At 43.2% G+C, this 16,768-nt stretch overlaps 2 protein-coding genes across 3 annotated transcripts in view; one reads left to right on the forward strand and one right to left on the reverse strand.

Moving 5' to 3' along the window:
* The window catches only part of LOC125905816 (uncharacterized), a 197,314-nt gene that overhangs the window by 40,049 nt on the left and 140,497 nt on the right, over positions 1-16,768 (reverse strand). Inside the window, exon 1 of one of the 2 annotated variants that reach the window (XM_049604056.1) lies at positions 11,760-11,777. The exons of the other annotated variant lie outside the window; for it this stretch is intronic. The gene's annotated coding sequence lies outside the window, so the exon portion shown is untranslated. Of the gene's footprint in view, positions 1-11,759; positions 11,778-16,768 lie in introns of those variants that run through there. 2 annotated transcript variants of the gene reach the window in all.
* LOC125905863 (uncharacterized) lies at positions 1,194-3,276 on the forward strand. Its single transcript, XM_049604152.1, has 5 exons — positions 1,194-1,392; positions 1,632-1,822; positions 1,956-2,204; positions 2,318-2,892; positions 3,149-3,276. The coding sequence occupies exons 1-4, from the start codon at positions 1,242-1,244 to the stop codon at positions 2,432-2,434; spliced, it is 708 nt and encodes a 235-aa protein (XP_049460109.1). The 5' UTR covers positions 1,194-1,241; the 3' UTR covers positions 2,435-2,892; positions 3,149-3,276.

Genomic DNA, 16,768 nt, shown 5'->3' on the forward strand with positions numbered 1-16,768 from the left:
GGGGGCCAAGGTGAGTAACATTGTGTTACTTGGGATATTAAGTTGCAATCATATGTGTTATTATACACATATGATTATTGTCACACATGTATACTGCCAGATATTAATATATACCTTCAACATATTGTACCACAGTAGCCAGAACTATAATTATAATATTATTACTTTCAATAATGTTGTTACCTGCATCTCTCCTCTTTCTCTCTCTCTCTTTCTCTGTCTCATTGTGTCATATGGATTACTGTTAATTTATTATGCTGATCTGTTCTGTACGACATCTATTGTACTTCTGTTCGTCCTGGAAGAGGGATCCCTCCTCAGTTGCTCTTCCTGAGGTTTCTACCGTTTTTTTCCCCCGTTAAAGGGTTTTTTTGGGGGAGTTTTTCCTTATCCACTGTGAGGGTCCTAAGGACAGAGGGATGTTGTATGCTGTAAAGCCCCGTGAGGCAAATTGTGATTTGTGATATTGGGCTTTATAAATAAAATTGATTGATTGACCTAAAGTGGTATTTTTTGGGGAGCACAGTCACCCCAAAATGGAGAGGAAATGCATTTGGGTCATGCTTTAAATGCAGAACAATAATCCTTCTAAATGTTCTCTTTCCCAGAAGAGTTTCTCCAAGGGGAGGAACATACAACTCCCTCCGGCCCTGGCCAAGCTGTTTGAGGGCACGGGGAAGTCCTCCACTATGAGGTCAATTGAACTCCCCCCCACGATCGGTAAGGGTTCAACACACACTGTGTGTTTACTGATCTGTTGAGTGGTGTAAATTAAATTGCAATCTGATATTTGTCATTTGTCTTCACAGCCAAATTTGTTCAACAATGGGCAGAGTTTAATCTTCCAGTTGGGGCCTCTCAAAAAATGAAGGAAAACAACCGTACTGCCTTTTCCCATGTAAAGGCCTTTCTGGCATTTATGATGCTGGATTGGGGCTCCAAGGATTGGTGGACCTGGGGCTTTCTAAGCAACACCCTTCACCTGAGAAGGTACGTGTAGCTATGATAGTAATAAATAACTAGCCATAGAGTCCATGGGCATGTCGGCATTAATTATGACATAATAGTTACTAAACACAAATTGGTCTTTCCACAGACTGACAGTACTTTTCAGGTGTCTGAAGTACGCGCCAACCACCCAGCTGAAGTTTCTCAGCAAGATACTGGACTTTGTCCAGTATCTCAAAATAAAAAACCCTAAAGACAAGCGCCTGAGCGACTGGGAGCTGACTTCAATAATCATGGAGCTGAGGCGAATACAGAAAGGCGTGGCCAAGGTGGTGCCTCTGCACCACTGTGAGGTGAAGGCCAGGAAGGAGGAGAGCCTGGTCTCCAAACAATCACTGAGACTGTGCCAGGAGAGGGCCAGTAAAGCAATTCCAGAGATACTGGGTAAGGGTGATGCTTGTGGTATCCGACTTAAAGCAGAATATTTCAACATTTACCTTGAATTTTGACATTTCCTTCCCCTTCAGTGAACAGTCTGGAATGCCTTGCTAAATGCCTTGGCTAAACTCATACACACCTCATACTTCATTGAATGGCTAAGCATTACTCTACCTCCCCTTCTTCCCCCTCATTCTTTTCCTTTCCTCCAACCTGCTCTCTCCTGTGCTATTGTCTTATTTCAGAGGAGATTGAAAAATCTCCACACCCCGTCAAGACCAGAGACCCACAGTGGGCTGCAATCCATCGGCTTTATGGCTACCTGGAAGCATATATCACATCGATCTATGGCAAGCGGACCGGTGTATTCGCCAACATGAGGGTCAAAGAGGTCCGCAATGCCATAGGGGATGACCAAATGGGTTACCTCATCAATGTAAGTTTAAGAATTCATGTTAATGTTGTTTTTTTGGAAACAATGTACTTTACAGTTATTGCTCTTGAATCATTTCTACGGTTCTGTCTGAAGGGCATCTCTTTCTCTCTCTCTGTCTTTTTTTCTTTCGTAGGTCGCCGAAAACAAGACCATGGCATCCCATGGATATGCCCAAATATACTTGTTAAAGGAGGAGATGGGTTGGTTCCAGAAGTGGCTGGCCCTTCGGAGCCGGTCGGTTCCGAAGTCGACCTATTTTTTTGTGACGGCGTGGGCGGGGCCCCCAAAAAACCTTGTCACTTATCTGAGGAATGCCTGGAGGGAGATGGGGCTCCCAAAATCTCGAAGTTTCTATGACATCCGCACAGCAGTGTGCACTTATGTGAGTTAGATTTACTATGTCCGATTAACTTTTTCAATCTTTAACATTTGGTTTCTATGGGGTGGGAGTTGATGTGAAGTGGAACAGAGGTTTGACCAGGCTTTTCTTTACAGAACTACAGAGACACGGATCCCTCCCTCAGAGAGGACGCTGCCAATTTTATGAATCATGGCATAGAATCACACAAGCGATTGCCATGTATAAAAACCTTGGCAGAGCACAGCGAATGAGGGAGGTGTTTGCTCTGTTGTCGGCGTCGAGGGAAGTTGAGGTGGACCAGGGTCTCAAAAAGCTGGCCTCAGCCTCTGCCCTGTCCCCGGAAACCCCGGGTGAATCGGGTGCCCCCTCCACCCTGGACCCGAATCCGGCCTTCCCGGGTGAATCAGGTGCCCCCTCCTCCTTGGACCTGAATCCAGCTCGGCCAAGGTCCGTTTCTCCACCACGCAGGTGGAGGCGGGATTGGCCGAGGACTCCCACAAAGAGGAGGTCATCTCCACCGGGGCAACAACCCCGGAGGAGAAACTTTTTTGAGGATGAAGAATCGAGCCCCAGTCCACCCCGGAAACTAAAGAAACCCCAGCTCCCATTGCCAGCCAGCCCCACCCGGCCTTCACATTTCTTGTCAAGGCAGCGGTGCCTGCCGAAAATGCGGTCTCCAGCGGCAAAAATGGACCAGAGTCCCCAAACGGTATGAGAATTCATGTATGATGATGCCTGGGTGTATAGTGTGTTTTCTGTTTGTGTGTGTGTGTGTGTGTGTTCACTTAACCACTCATACTGATATACTGACTTCATACTTCAATTGATCTGTTTCTGTAATGGTGAAGTTGCCTAAAATGGAAGAGTAGGATGTTGCCCTGAGTCGGATTAATTGTTCCCACACTAAGTTTACAACCTTTAATCTACATTATTATATATATCTTCTTTTTGTATTTGATACACAGCCAAAGAAATCAAAAGGAGAGGGGAGACGTAAATTGGACCTCTCCCCGAAAGTGAACTTGATTCGCTGCCACTCTTTCACAAAGATGTCTCGCAGCCAGGGGACAGAGGAACCCTCTGGCTCCCTTGAGTGAGGACCACTCATCACCTTGTTCAGTTGTGTGTTGTTTTTATTGTTATATCGTTTTACATATTGTTGGTTTTGTTGGTTGGATACTGTTGAATGTTGTTCAGTCTTGTTTTGAAAAGATGAAAAAAAGTGCGGTTGCACAAAAAAGAAAAACTGCAGTTGCATACAAAAAAGAAAAAAGAAAAAAAGAGAAAAACTGCAGTTACAGAAAAAAAGAAAAACTGCAGTTGCTGACAAAAAAAAGAAAAAAAAAACCTAAAAAAAAAAACAAAAAAACAAAACAAAAAAAAGAACCTCCGCATGGGTACTGCCTTGACGTGGCGCGGTGGCTTACGGCCTGTATGATCCCAGAGCATCAGGGGAACAGGTTTGTGTTTTCCTGACACTGAGATTATGTAAGTCAACTAGAGTGCCCTAAACAGAGTGGGAGGGGACAACTGTGCATGGCCCCCAAATGGTACGGGAACCAATGACCTAAATACAAAGTCAATTAAGACAAAGTTTCCCAAAGTGGAAAGGTTGCCTAAAATGGAGTGGGCAACTTTTCACTTAAAGTTGCGAATTGAGCAACATTTGGAACAAAGCATACAATTAGGTAAACTTTGTTGCAAATCCATCACGTTTGGGTAACCAGTATCAATTTTGTACTCTAATGCTATCAGGGCCGTTGGGTGACTTTTTTCTGTTTCGGGCAAATTCGTCCCGTTTTGGGCGACATTGTCCCGTTTTGGGCGACTTTTTTCTGTTTTGGACAAATTCTTCTTGTTTAGGGCGACTTTGTCCCATTTTGAGCTACTTTGTCCTGTTTTGGGCTACTTTGTCCTGTTTTGGGCTACTTTGTCCCATTTTTTTCTGTTTTGGGCAAATTCGTCCCGTTTTGGGCGACTTTGTCGCATTTTGGGCTACTTTGTCCCGTTTTGGGCGACTTTTTTCTGTTATGGGCAAATTCGTCCCGTTTTGGGCTACTTTTGTACAATTTTGGGTTATTTTTTCCCGTTTTGGGCGACTCTGTCCCGTTTTGGGCTACTTTGTCCCATTTTTTTCTGTTTTGGGCTACTTTGTCCCGTTTTGGGCTACTTTGTCCCATTTTGGGCTACTTTTTTCTGTTTTGGGCTACTTTGTCCCATTTTGGGCTACTTTGTCCCATTTTGGGTGACTTTTTTCAGTTATGGGCAACTGCGTCCCGTTTTGGGTGACTTTGTCGCATTTTGGGCTACTTTGTCCTGTTTTGGGCTTTTTTGTCCTGTTTTGGGTGACTTATTCCTGTTTTGTGCAAATTCGTCCCGTTTTGGGCTACTTTTTCCAGTTTTGGGCGACTTTGTCCCGTTTTGGGTGATTTTTTCTGTTATGGGCAAATTCGTCCTGTTTTGGGCGACTTTGTCGTGTTTTGGGCTACTTTGTCCTGTTTGGGCTACTTTGTCCCGTTTTGGGCTATTTTTTACCGTGTTGTGCTAGTTTGGCATGTTTTAGGCTACTTTGAACCGTTTTGGGCTACTTTGTCCTGTTTGGGCTACTTTGGCCCGTTTTGGGCTACTTTTTCTCGTTTTGGGCGACTTTGGCCCGTTTTGGGCTACTTTTTCTCGTTTTGGGCGACTTTGGCCCGTTTTGGGCTACTTTGGTCCGTTTTGGGCTACTTTTGCCCTTTTTCGACTACTTTGGCCCATTTTGTGCTACTTTTGACCTTTTTAGACTACTTTGACCCGTTTTGGGCTACTTTGGCCTGACGTGCTGACGTATTGTGGTAAGCGAGTTGTGTCATTTCCGGTGTTTCTGTGACAGCGTCTCTGTACTGCTCTGGTGAATTGGTAGCCTGTTTTCCCACTTCAGTTGCTTTAACGTTGCTTTAACGTCTACTTCAAGTCTTAACCCACACTAGTTCTGTTTAAGCACTTATAGCTCTCCTCCTTTCTACGACTTTCTCGCTAATCTCTTAGCTGTTGTTTGCACGTTACTAGCCTTGGTAGCTACATTAGGTTTAAAGTTAGCGAAGGCTTCTCCCTCTGCTCTTTCTTGCTCGGTGTGCCAAATGTTCAGTTATGCCTCTGCCTCCTTTAGCGACAATGGTAATTGTAACAAGTGTAGCTTATTTGCTGTGTTGGAGGCGAGGCTTAGTGAATTAGAAGCGTGGCTCCGCACCATGGAAAACCATTCAGTAGCTGCGGTAGTTAGCCAGTCCCCTGTAGCCGGTGCAGAGCCACATAGCCTGAGCCTCTGCTAACTGTCCTCCGGTAACTCCCGTTCAGCCGGGAGGTTCGGTTATGGTTCGCCAGAAGCACAGCTCCAAGCCGAAGCCCACGGCTCACCACCAGCCTGTTCACATTTCCAACCACTTTTCCCCACTCAGCGACACACCCGCTGAGGATAAAACTCTGGTTATTGGTAGCTCTATTCTGAGAAACGTGAAGTTAGCAACACCAGCGACCATAGTCAAATGTATCCCTGGGGCCAGAGCGGGCGACAGTGCATCTAATTTAAAACTGCTGGCTAAAGCTAAACGTAGGTTCAGTAAGATTGTTATTCACGTCGGCGGCAATGACACCCAGTTACACCAATCGGAGGTCACTAAAATGAATATTGCCTCGGTGTGTGAATATGCAAAAACGATGTCGGACTCCGTAGTTTTCTCTGGACCCTCCCAAATCTGACCACTGATGACATGTTTAGCCGCATGTCATCATTTAATCGCTGGCTGTCCAGGTGGTGTCCAGCAAACAATGTGGGTTTTGTTAATAATTGGCAAACTTTCTGGGGAAAACCTGGTCTTATTAGGAGACGGCATTCATCCCACTTTGGATGGAGCTGCTCTCATTTCTAGGAACCTGGCAAACTTTATTAGTAATTTAAATCCCTGACAACCCAGAGTTGAGACCAGGACTCAGAGTCGCAGTCCTATACGCCTCTCTGAGCTTCTAGTTCAGTTACCCAGCCATAGTTTTCATAGTTTTATACAAACGGTGTCTGTCCGCCGACCACCTAAATTATTTAAATCTAAAATTAAACAAAGAGGAGTTGTGCATAACAACCTCATAAAAATTAAAACCTCTTCTGTGACAGAAAGACAAAACAGGAGAATTAAATGCGGACTGTTAAATATCAGGTCTCTATCGTCTAAAGCAGTGTTAGTAAACGAATTAATATCAGATAATCATATTGATTTACTCAGTCTCACTGAAACCTGGCTGTGTCCAGATGAATATGTTAGTCTAAATGAGTCCACTCCTCCCAGTCATAATAATACCCACATTCCTCGAGGCAGCGGCCGAGGAGGGGGAGTTGCAGCCATTTTTAACTCTAGCCTGTTAATCAGCCCTAAACCTAAACTAGATTATAATTCATTTGAAAGCCTCGTTTTTAGTCTTTTACATCCGACCTGGAAAACATCACAGCCACTTTTATTTGTTATAGTGTACCGTGCTCCTGGCCCGTATTCTGAATTTGTATCTGAATTCTCAGAGTTTTTATCCAGTTTAATTCTTAAATCAGATAAAGTTATTATTGTAGGCGATTTTAACATTCATGTCGACGTTGATAATGACTCCCTGGCTACCGCGTTTATCTCATTATTAGACTCCATTGGCTTCAGTCAGGGTGTACATGAACCCACTCACTGTTTTAACCATACCCTCGATCTAGTTCTGACGTATGGAATTGAAATTGATAATCTAAAAGTCTTTCTACAGAATCCCTCGCTATCGGATCATTATCTGATTACTTTTGATTTCTGTTTACTCGATTACATGCCACTCAGCAACAGTTACTATACCAGATGTTTATCAGATAGTGCTCTCGCAAAATTTAAGGAAAAGATTACTCTGTCATTAAATTCAATACCAAGTCCCTCAGTAACAGAGGTTTACCGTACCGACTTTGATCATTTTGTCGATAGTGCTGTAGGCTCGCTGTGAACAGCACTTGACTCTGTAGCTCCTCTTAAAAAGAAGTTAAAAAAGCAAAGAAAGTTCGCTCCTTGGTATAACTCTCAAACCCTTAAGTTAAAACAAATATCGCGAAAATTTGAAAGGAATCGGCAATTAACCAAACTGGAAGAATCTCGTTTAATCTGGACAGACAGTCTCAAAACTTATAAGAGGGGCCTCCGCAATGCCAGAGCAAACTATTACTCAGCATTAATAGACAATAAGAACAACCCGAGGTTTCTTTTCAGCACTGTAGCCAGGCTGACTGAAAGTCAGCCTGGCTCTCTTTCATGTTTGTCTCACTGACAGGTGGAGAGCCTACAGACAGGTACCCATAGCTACGAGCCGCTCCGCCACTGACTGCTCTTGTCCTGTCCTCTCCCTCTTCTTTCTCTCCTGTCCTCTCTGACTATCACTAAACTCTGAGCTAATCATTAGCTTTTAGCTTAGCAGCACTCATTGAGTAGACTTTTGAACAATGCAGGAGAAATATTGCAGACAGTTTATATTGCCAGCCTGGGCCTGGGGCTTGTTGTAACAGTAAATGGGATGTGTTGTAACTTGTGTAAGTTAAACTGTGTCTGTGTGAGTGGACTTACCCTGCCATGCGTGATGTGGGCAGCGGGTCCAGCCACACGCTGCTACTGCTGCCAAGCAGCCCCGCCCGTTGGAAAGAGTGTGGGATATACCACTACTAGGAATGGGAGGGGGGGACTAAATCTTTTAAGATGTAAATAGCACATTATTGCGCGATTATAATGAGCACCGCTTACATTGTGCTTTTAATAAATACTACTACATTGTTCAAAAATTATTAATTGTGTCTCAAATTATTCTAGGGGGGTACAGCTTTACTGAAGGGGGAGTCATGTCCCCCCTGTCCTCCCAGGGATTTCCGCCCCTGGTTCTGTACACGAGGAAATATGCGATCATAGATCTCGGAGCGGCTTGTGGTGGAGGTTTTGGTCCAAGTGACTGGTGGCAACGTTGTATTTTAAGGTCAATGTCCAGTAGTTGCAGCTCTGACTTAACAAACTTTTCCAGAAACTCATATGCATCGCTCCCCTCCTCTCCCTCGGGAATCCCAAAGATGCGGAGATTATTTCTGCGGGAGCGTGTTTCTAAGTCCGTTAACTTGCTCTTGTTCTTTCAAAGCCTGTAGAAGCACGTCTTTAGCGTTGACAGTCCACTCTTCCACCTCTGCCACTCGGTTCTCTACTTCATCCATCTTAGACTCTGTGTTCTTGAGTTCTGCACTGATCTCGCTCAGTTTCCTGTTAACTTCTTCTTTGAAGTTTCCGAGCTCTTCCTTCATGTCTCTCTTGACTGTCTCACAAAATCTGCTCAGTTCTCTTTTTATGTCCAGATGACCCGCTTTAATGTCAGCGCAGATAGCACATATGCTAGCATGCAGGGAGTCCACAGTAGCATTAGCTTCACCTGCGTCAAGTTCGTCGGTATCTTTTGTCGCCATTTTCTTGCTTGTCTCACTATCCTGACTCGTTGTGGTCTTAGCTTTTCTTAGGTGATATTTCCCCATAAGAAATTCTCAGTTGTAAACACGTTAATCACTTCAATCAGGGGAAATAACGAACCGCTTTGGGAGCTCTCCAACTACGCTACCAGCCTGGTCGCCGCCATACCGGAAGTCCCAGCTGGAGAGTTTTTAAAGACTTACCACAGGGAGTTACAGTCATCCAGCCTTGAGGTAACAAAAGCGTGGACCAATTTTTCTGCATCTTTTCGGGTCAGGATAGGCCTAATTTTCGCAATATTATGCAGATGAAAAAATGCAGTCCGTGAGGTTTGTTTTAAATGAGAATTAAAAGACAAATCTTGATCAAATATTACTCCAAGGTTTCTTACGGTAGTGCTAGAGGCCAGAGCAATGCCATCTAGAGAAACTATGTCATCAGATAAAGAGTCTCCGAGTTGTTTGGGGCCAAGAACAATAACTTCAGTTTTGTCTGAATTTAACATAAGGAAATCGGTGCTCCTCCAGGTTATTATGTCTTTAAGGCAGTTATGAAGTTTAGTTAATTGATTAGTTTCTTCTGGCTTCATTGATAGATACAACTGTGAATCATCCGCATAACAATGGAAATTTACAGAGTGATTTCTAATGATGTTACCTAAAGGAAGCATATAAATAGGATTGGTCCGAGCATAGAACCTTGCGGAACTCCAAAACAAACTGAAAACGATCGGATAAATAAGATTTAAACCAGCTTAGTGCAGAACCTTTTAGGCCAATTAAGTGTTCCAGTTTCTGTAGCAGAATTTGATGGTCAATTGTGTCAAACGCCACACTAAGATCTAATAAAACAAGTACAGAGACAAGTCCTTTGTCTGAAGCAATCAGAACATTCATCTCATCTCATTCGTAATTTTAACTAGTGCTGTCTCAGTGCTATGATGCACTCTAAATCCTGACTGAAATTCCTCAAATAAATTATTATCATGGAGAAAATCACACAGCTGGTCTGTGACTACTTTCTCAAGGATCTTTGAATCCTCGAGAGATCATGGATCAAGGATCATGTCTAATAAGTGAGTGTTAAGTAGTAAGTGTTAAATGTATATTTTGTCACCAAAATTGACCTTCTAAGTAGCTTGGAAGCTGAGATATTGGCACTTATAGATTTTACATGGCGGCTGCCTTCCACCATTGTGATGAAGCGGCTCCCCTTCTAAATTGAAAGCTATGGTGATGGAGAACACATAAAAAAATGTTGGTGCTTTTGTCCGGCGCATCCCCATTCTTTTCACATGTCTTTAAGCCACCTGACTATCAGTGCTGCAGCACCTCTGTGTGAAACACTGTTTTGGCTTATGTCCCGCCTCCCCAGCAGTCCAGTCTGCTCTAATTGGTCAGCTCTCAGTCTGTTGTGATTGGTGCAACACTTAGAGCGTGAATTGGAAACGTCATGCCCCTTACCTTAAAGGGGCTTCACCTCTGGAGGCTGGCATAAGCAACACTGCTGAGGCTAAAGCTAAAGTTAACGATGGTGGTGCCCTCCTTGTGGCCCAATTATTGAAAAATGCTCGCTAAAGTGCCCTCCTGGGAGCCAAAGCGCACGCTGAAGTGCTCTCCTGGGAGCCAAAACGCACGCTGAAGTGCCCTTTTTTTTCTTTTCGCCCCTGCCCTTCAAAAAGTCTGTGCACGCAACTGGTTGATATAAATTCTGCTTCTAACACATTCCCCATTAAAAACACAAAAGATTTCACCCGTGAATTCATCAATTTTACCACAGCAGATTGAGATGACAGCTTTTTGTATTATACAAAAACAAATGAATAAAAATAACTGGTACATTCAGATGTCTTAGCTGTCATGTTTACTGAAATCATTCTACTAAAATGTAGCTGCATTTTATAATCATCTTCACCTTGTGTTTGTAATCCACAATATGTACAATGTACCAATGTATCACAGTTTCTCCACAGAATTTATATGTAATCAAAGTTTCATAGTAAAACACATGTTGCTCCCTGGATCAGTATTTGTTCTATGCAGTGATGCTGTCTCCTGAGTCTTTATTTGCAATTTGTATTCTAGCATTTTTTTTTAAGATAATATGACTTGTGTCTTTTTTACCCCTTAGGTTTTGGGGTAATGTACCAGGTTCCAGTTCATCATACATGTATGATACACCATCCAGGCCTGGAGCCTGACTGTTTGAATCCGTACACCCCACAGAACATATAACATTTACAGGTATGACTATGGACACTAACAGCACAGAACTGAAGAAGAGTGCGTTTTTATGACATGTAATGAATTCAAATAAACACAAGAAGTTTGTGATCTAGAAAAGGATCAGCACTCAGTGAATAACCTCCTAAGCCCTATGATAAGCTATTATGGTAAGGCTTAACTATACAGACCAGTGAGCAGTGATAACTAACATGTCTTTGGGGTCATCGGGTGGGAACCTCCTTTCACCGGTGTTTCGTCTAGTTGGTCCCACGACACCTCCAGGAGGCTAGACAGTGATCTCTGGCGTCCCAGAGACACTCCCCTAATGCCAGGTCTCACTGCTCCCCACACCAACCCAATAACCTCCTTTATCTTACTTACACATGGCTTTCTCAGCCTAAACAGCACCGCCACCTTCAACCAAACCCAGGCTCCGTACATGAGAGCTCCAGGTAGAAGCAATGCTGATACTACCTTTTCTAGCACATTCACCATACTCTATTTCACACGCTACATAGCGTAACTCCAATATAAGCTAAAGTTAAAGGAGATAGATAAACTTCCAGGATCAGCAAACACACTCACCTTGCAGCATGGTCTCAAACAAAAGGGATTCAAATAGGCCACTCCCACACTTAAATAACCTTCCTCTTCCTGGATTTCCTCCTTCCTTACACATGGCTTTCTCAGCCCAAACAGCACTGCCACCTTCAACCAAACCCAGGCTCCGTACATGCAAGCTCCAGGTAGAAGTAGTGCTGATACTACCTTTCCTAGCACAATAACCATACTCTATTTCACACGCTACATAGCATAACTCCAATATAAGCTAAAGTTAAAATAGCTTATTAGTTAAATAAACTTACAGGATCAGCAAACACACTCATCTTGCAGCATGATCTCAAACAAAAGGGATTCAAATAGGCCACTCCCACACTTAAATAACCTTCCTCTTTCTGGATTTACTCCTGAGAGGAAGTGGATCTCTCCACCTCATCTCAAGGAGTTATGTACCCTGCTTAATAGTTCTCCAGCTGGCCCCCAATTGACATTATTTCTTCTCTTATAGATAAACTGGCTGGCTCTGGCTGCTTCATCTGACATTTCCCTCACTGTCTTCCTCAAACTCTGTCCCCGCACTCCGAGTTCCCCCAGGAGCGAGACAGCTGATCTTGCTATGAATCCCCTACACCCCACTTCCACTGGACAAATCCTAGTCTTCCATCCTCGCTGCTCAGCTTCTGCTCCTAAGTCTGCTCCTAAGTCTGCATATCTAAGCTTTTTTCTTTCATAGGCTTCATCCACTGTGTCTTCCCAAGGAACTGTCAGCTCAGTGAAATAAACTAGCCGTTGCCTCAATGACCACAACACTATGTCAGGCCCCTGCTTGGTACAAACTATTTCCTGGGGAAACAACAAGCTTTCCCCCTAAATCTACTTGCATTTCCCAATCACAAGCATCTTCTAGGTGGCCACACCCTTGCCTCCTTACTAACTTATCCCTTCTGTATTTCTCCCCCTCACGGACAAACTGAATTGCTAAACTCCTATCCTTAACACCTTCTGAATTCACCTGTCTTCGTTTCCCTTTGATTCCTGCAGCTAAACATTTCAACACCTGGTTATGTCGCCATGTATATCGGCCTTGTGACAAGCTAACTTTACAGCCTGACAAAATATGCTTTAAGGTTGCGGTGCCTGAACACAATGGGCATGATGGGTCCTCATTTACCCACAGTTTTAGGTTCTGGGGGGTTGGTAACACATCGTATGTAGCCCCTACCAGGAATCTAATACGATTCTCCTCCATACTCCACAGGTCCCTCCAACTAAGCTTCCTCTTCTCTACACTTTCCCAATTCAACCACTGTCCCTGTTTAGCCTGGGCCACTACCTTTGCACCCCTTACTATCTCCTCCTGTCTACGTATCTGTTCCACAACCAGCTTTCTTTTATCTTTGAGACCTGCTGTATTCCATACCGGTTTGCCTGAGCCAAGCCCCAGGCCTCCCCGGCCAAACTGAACATTACCTACAATCTCTGCATGTCTAAGAGCTGCCTCTGCCTCCTGAACTGCCGATCTTGAGTTCCACTTCCTCCCCTTGGTTGGATTTGGAACCACACTCCTAACTACCACGTCCTTACTCCCAGATAACAAGAGCTCTGTCCTGACCTTGGTACATTTAAATTCCTCTGTTAAACTAGATACTGGCAGCTGAAGTATCCCTTTTCCATACAATGCAACACTACTTAGGCACCTAGGAGCGCCCAACCACTTCCTAAAATAGGAGCTAACCGACCTTTCATTTCTCTCTACAACGGATATTGGAATTTCATAAATTGACAATGGCCACATTAACCTAGGATATAGCCCAAATTGCAAACACCACAACTTCAACTTTCCTGGAAGTTCTGATTTATCTGTTATATCCAGTCCTTCAGCCACATCTTTTCTAAATTTCACCACCTGTTCCTTATCATTCAACTCCACATTGTACCACCTACCTAAGCTCTTTACTGACTTTTCCCTAATTGTTGGGATGTCCTCATCATCTATGACAAACTTCCGATCACTTAACTTCCCTCTACATATCGAGATGCTTCTAGATTTACTAGGCTTGATCTTCATGCTGGCCTACTTGAGGTTCTTATTTACCTTCTCTAGCAGCCTCTTTGTACATGGCATTGTTGTGGTCACCAGTGTCATGTCATCCATGTAAGCCCTAACTGGTGGAAGATGCAACTCGTTCTGATGTCTCTCTCCACCTACCTACCTAATGCCTATTTCTAGCCTCTGCCAACCTGCCGTACTTAGACACAACCTAATATCCTGAAAGTATGCTTTCACTAAGTTAACAACTACCTGTGGCACTCTGAAATAGTCAAACGCACTCCAAAGGAGGCTATGCCGTACTGAACCAAACGCATTTGCAAGATCTAAAAATATTACACACAATATTTTGTTAATCTTTGCTGCCTGAATCTGGTGCCAGATCATGCTAGTATGCTCTAAACACCCTGAAAAACCTGGTATTCCTGCCTTCTGCACCATGGTATCTATTAAGCTATTCCTTTTTAAGTAGCTAGCTAATCTCTGCGCAACTGCACCAAAGAAAATCTTCCCCTCTACATTCAAGAGAGAAATCATCCGGAACTGGCTAAGGTCCACAGACTCCTTCTCCTTAGGAATGAGGACACCCCCTGCCCTACGCCATGCTCTTGGTATAATTTGTTTTCCCCCAAACTATTCTTAGCTGTTTCCACAAAAATTTAAGGATATCAGGCACACTTTTATAAACCCGGTATGGGACTCCATTAGGCCCTGGGGCCGAAGAAGCCTTTGCACGCCTGACCACCTCCTGAACTTCTGAGTTCTGAGGCCTTTTACTGATGTTACTTTCTGCCAGCCGCAAGGACAAACCTGAAGCATCTTGTTCTCAACTGTGCTACTTTTATCCTCTACAGATGCGCTCGCCTTGCCCTGAGTGCTGCTAATTCTAGCCCTGGTGGATAGGTCCGTGCCCCTATCCTTCACTGAGTCACAGATCCAAGTCATAGTCGTGTCCGTTCCAATGTCTGTTACTGTGTAATCCACCTGTGAGTCATCTTCCACCCCTGCTCTCGCTGACTCTTGGGGTATTTTCCATATGTTGGCTGTAGCTATGAGAATGTAATGTAATGTGTAAACTCAATTCTGAACACTAAGGATTCATTATATTAAAAAAAACAAAAAAAAAACCACATATAGAAATGACAAGTCTAGTTAGCCTTGTATTCCTTTAGCTCTTAGCAGTAATGATTTTATGAGCTTTTTTAATGACAAAATTCTAACTATTAGAGGCAAAATTCATGACCTCCTGTCCTCAGATAGTACCTATAGTACAGATAGTACCTCAAACACAGCTGTAAAACCTAATATATATTTAGATTGCTTCTCCCCAATTTCTCTTCAAGAATTGACTGCAGTGATTTCTTCATCTAAATCATCAACGTGTCTCTTAGACCCCATCCCAACTAGGCTACTTAAGGAGGTCTTTCCTTTAGTTAACACTCATATATTAGATATGATCAATATATCCTTATTAACAGGCTATGTACCACAGTTTTTAAGGTTGCTGTAATTAAACCTCTACTAAAAAAGCCCAACCTGGATCCAGAGGTGTTAGCCAACTATAGACCAATATCTAATCTTCCCTTTATGTCAAAGATCCTTGAGAAAGTAGTCGCAGACCAGCTGTGTGATTTTCTCCATGATAATAATCTATTTGAGGAATTTCAGTCAGGATTTAGAGTGCATCATAGCACTGAGACAGCTCTAGTTAAAATTACAAATGACCTTCTGATTGCTTCAGACAAAGAACTTGTCTCTGTACTTGTTTTATTAGATATTAGTGCGGCGTTTGACACAACTGACCTTCAAATTCTACTGCAGAGTTAATCGGCCTAAAAGGTTCTGCACTGAGCTGGTTTAAATCTTATTTATCTGATCGTTTTCAGTTTGTTCACGTTCATAATGAATCATCCTTACGTACTAAAGTTTATTTTGGAATTCCGCAAGGTTCTATGCTCGGACCAATCCTCTTTACTCTATATATGATTCCTTTAGGTAACATCATTAGAAATCACTCTGTAAATTTCCATTGTTATGCGGATGATACACAGTTGTATTTATCGATGAAGCCAGAAGAAAGCAATCAATTTACTAAACTCCATAACTGCCTTAAAGACATAAAAACCTGGATGAGCACCAATTTCCTGATGTTAAATTCAGACAAAACTGAAGTTATTGTTCTTGGCCCCAAACAACTCTTTATCTGATGACATAGTTTCTCTAGATGGCATGGCTCTGGCCTCTAGCACTACCGTAAGAAACCTCGGAGTAATATTTGATCAAGATTTGTCTTTTAATTCTCATTTAAAACAAACCTCACAGACTGCATTTTTTCATCTGCGTAATATTGCGAAAATTAGGCCTATCCTGACCCGAAAAGATGCAGAAAAATTGGTCCACGTTTTTGTTACGTCAAGGCTGGATTACTGTAACTCTCTATTTTCAGGTAGCTCTAGTAAGTCCTTAAAAACTCTCCAGCTAATTCAGAATATAGCAGCACGTGTACTAACAGGAACTAAGAAACGAGACCATATTTCTCCTGTTTTAGCTTCTCTGCACTGGCTCCCTGTAAAATCCAGAATTGAATTTAAAATCCTACTGTTAACTTATAAAGCTCTAAATGGTCAAGCTCCGTCATATCTTAGAGAGCTCATAGTGCCTTATTATCCCACCAGAACTCTGCGCTCTGAGAACGCAGGGTTACTCGTGGTCCCTAAAGTCTCCAAAAGTAGATCAGGAGCCAGAGCCTTTAGCTATCAGGCTCCTCTCCTGTGGAAACATCTTCCTGCTATGGTCCGGGAGGCAGACACCGTCGTCACATTTAAGACTAGACTTAAGACTTTCCTCTTTGATAAAGCTTATAGTTAGGGCTGGCTCAGGCTTGCCCTGTACCAGCCCCTAGTTAGGCTGACTTAGGCTACTCGGCAATTCTGGATGTCACTAACTCGGCTTCTTCTCCGGAGCCTTTTGTGCTCCACTGTCTCTCAGATTAACTCATATCGCAGCGGTGCCTGGACAGCGTGACGTGTGTGGTTATGCTGCCGTCGTGGTCCTGCCAGATGCCTCCTGCTGCTGCTGCCATCATTAGTCATTAGTCATACTTCTACTGTTATTATACACATATGACTATTGTCACACTTGTATACTGCCAGATATTATTACATACTTTCAACATATTGTGCGGCAGTAGCCAGAACTGTAACTATAATATTATTACTTTCAATTACCTGCATCTCTCCTCTTTCTCTCTCTCGCTTTCTCTGT

Source organism: Epinephelus fuscoguttatus, linkage group LG18 (genome assembly GCF_011397635.1).
Source record: "Epinephelus fuscoguttatus linkage group LG18, E.fuscoguttatus.final_Chr_v1".
Lineage (NCBI taxonomy): Eukaryota > Metazoa > Chordata > Actinopteri > Perciformes > Serranidae > Epinephelus > Epinephelus fuscoguttatus.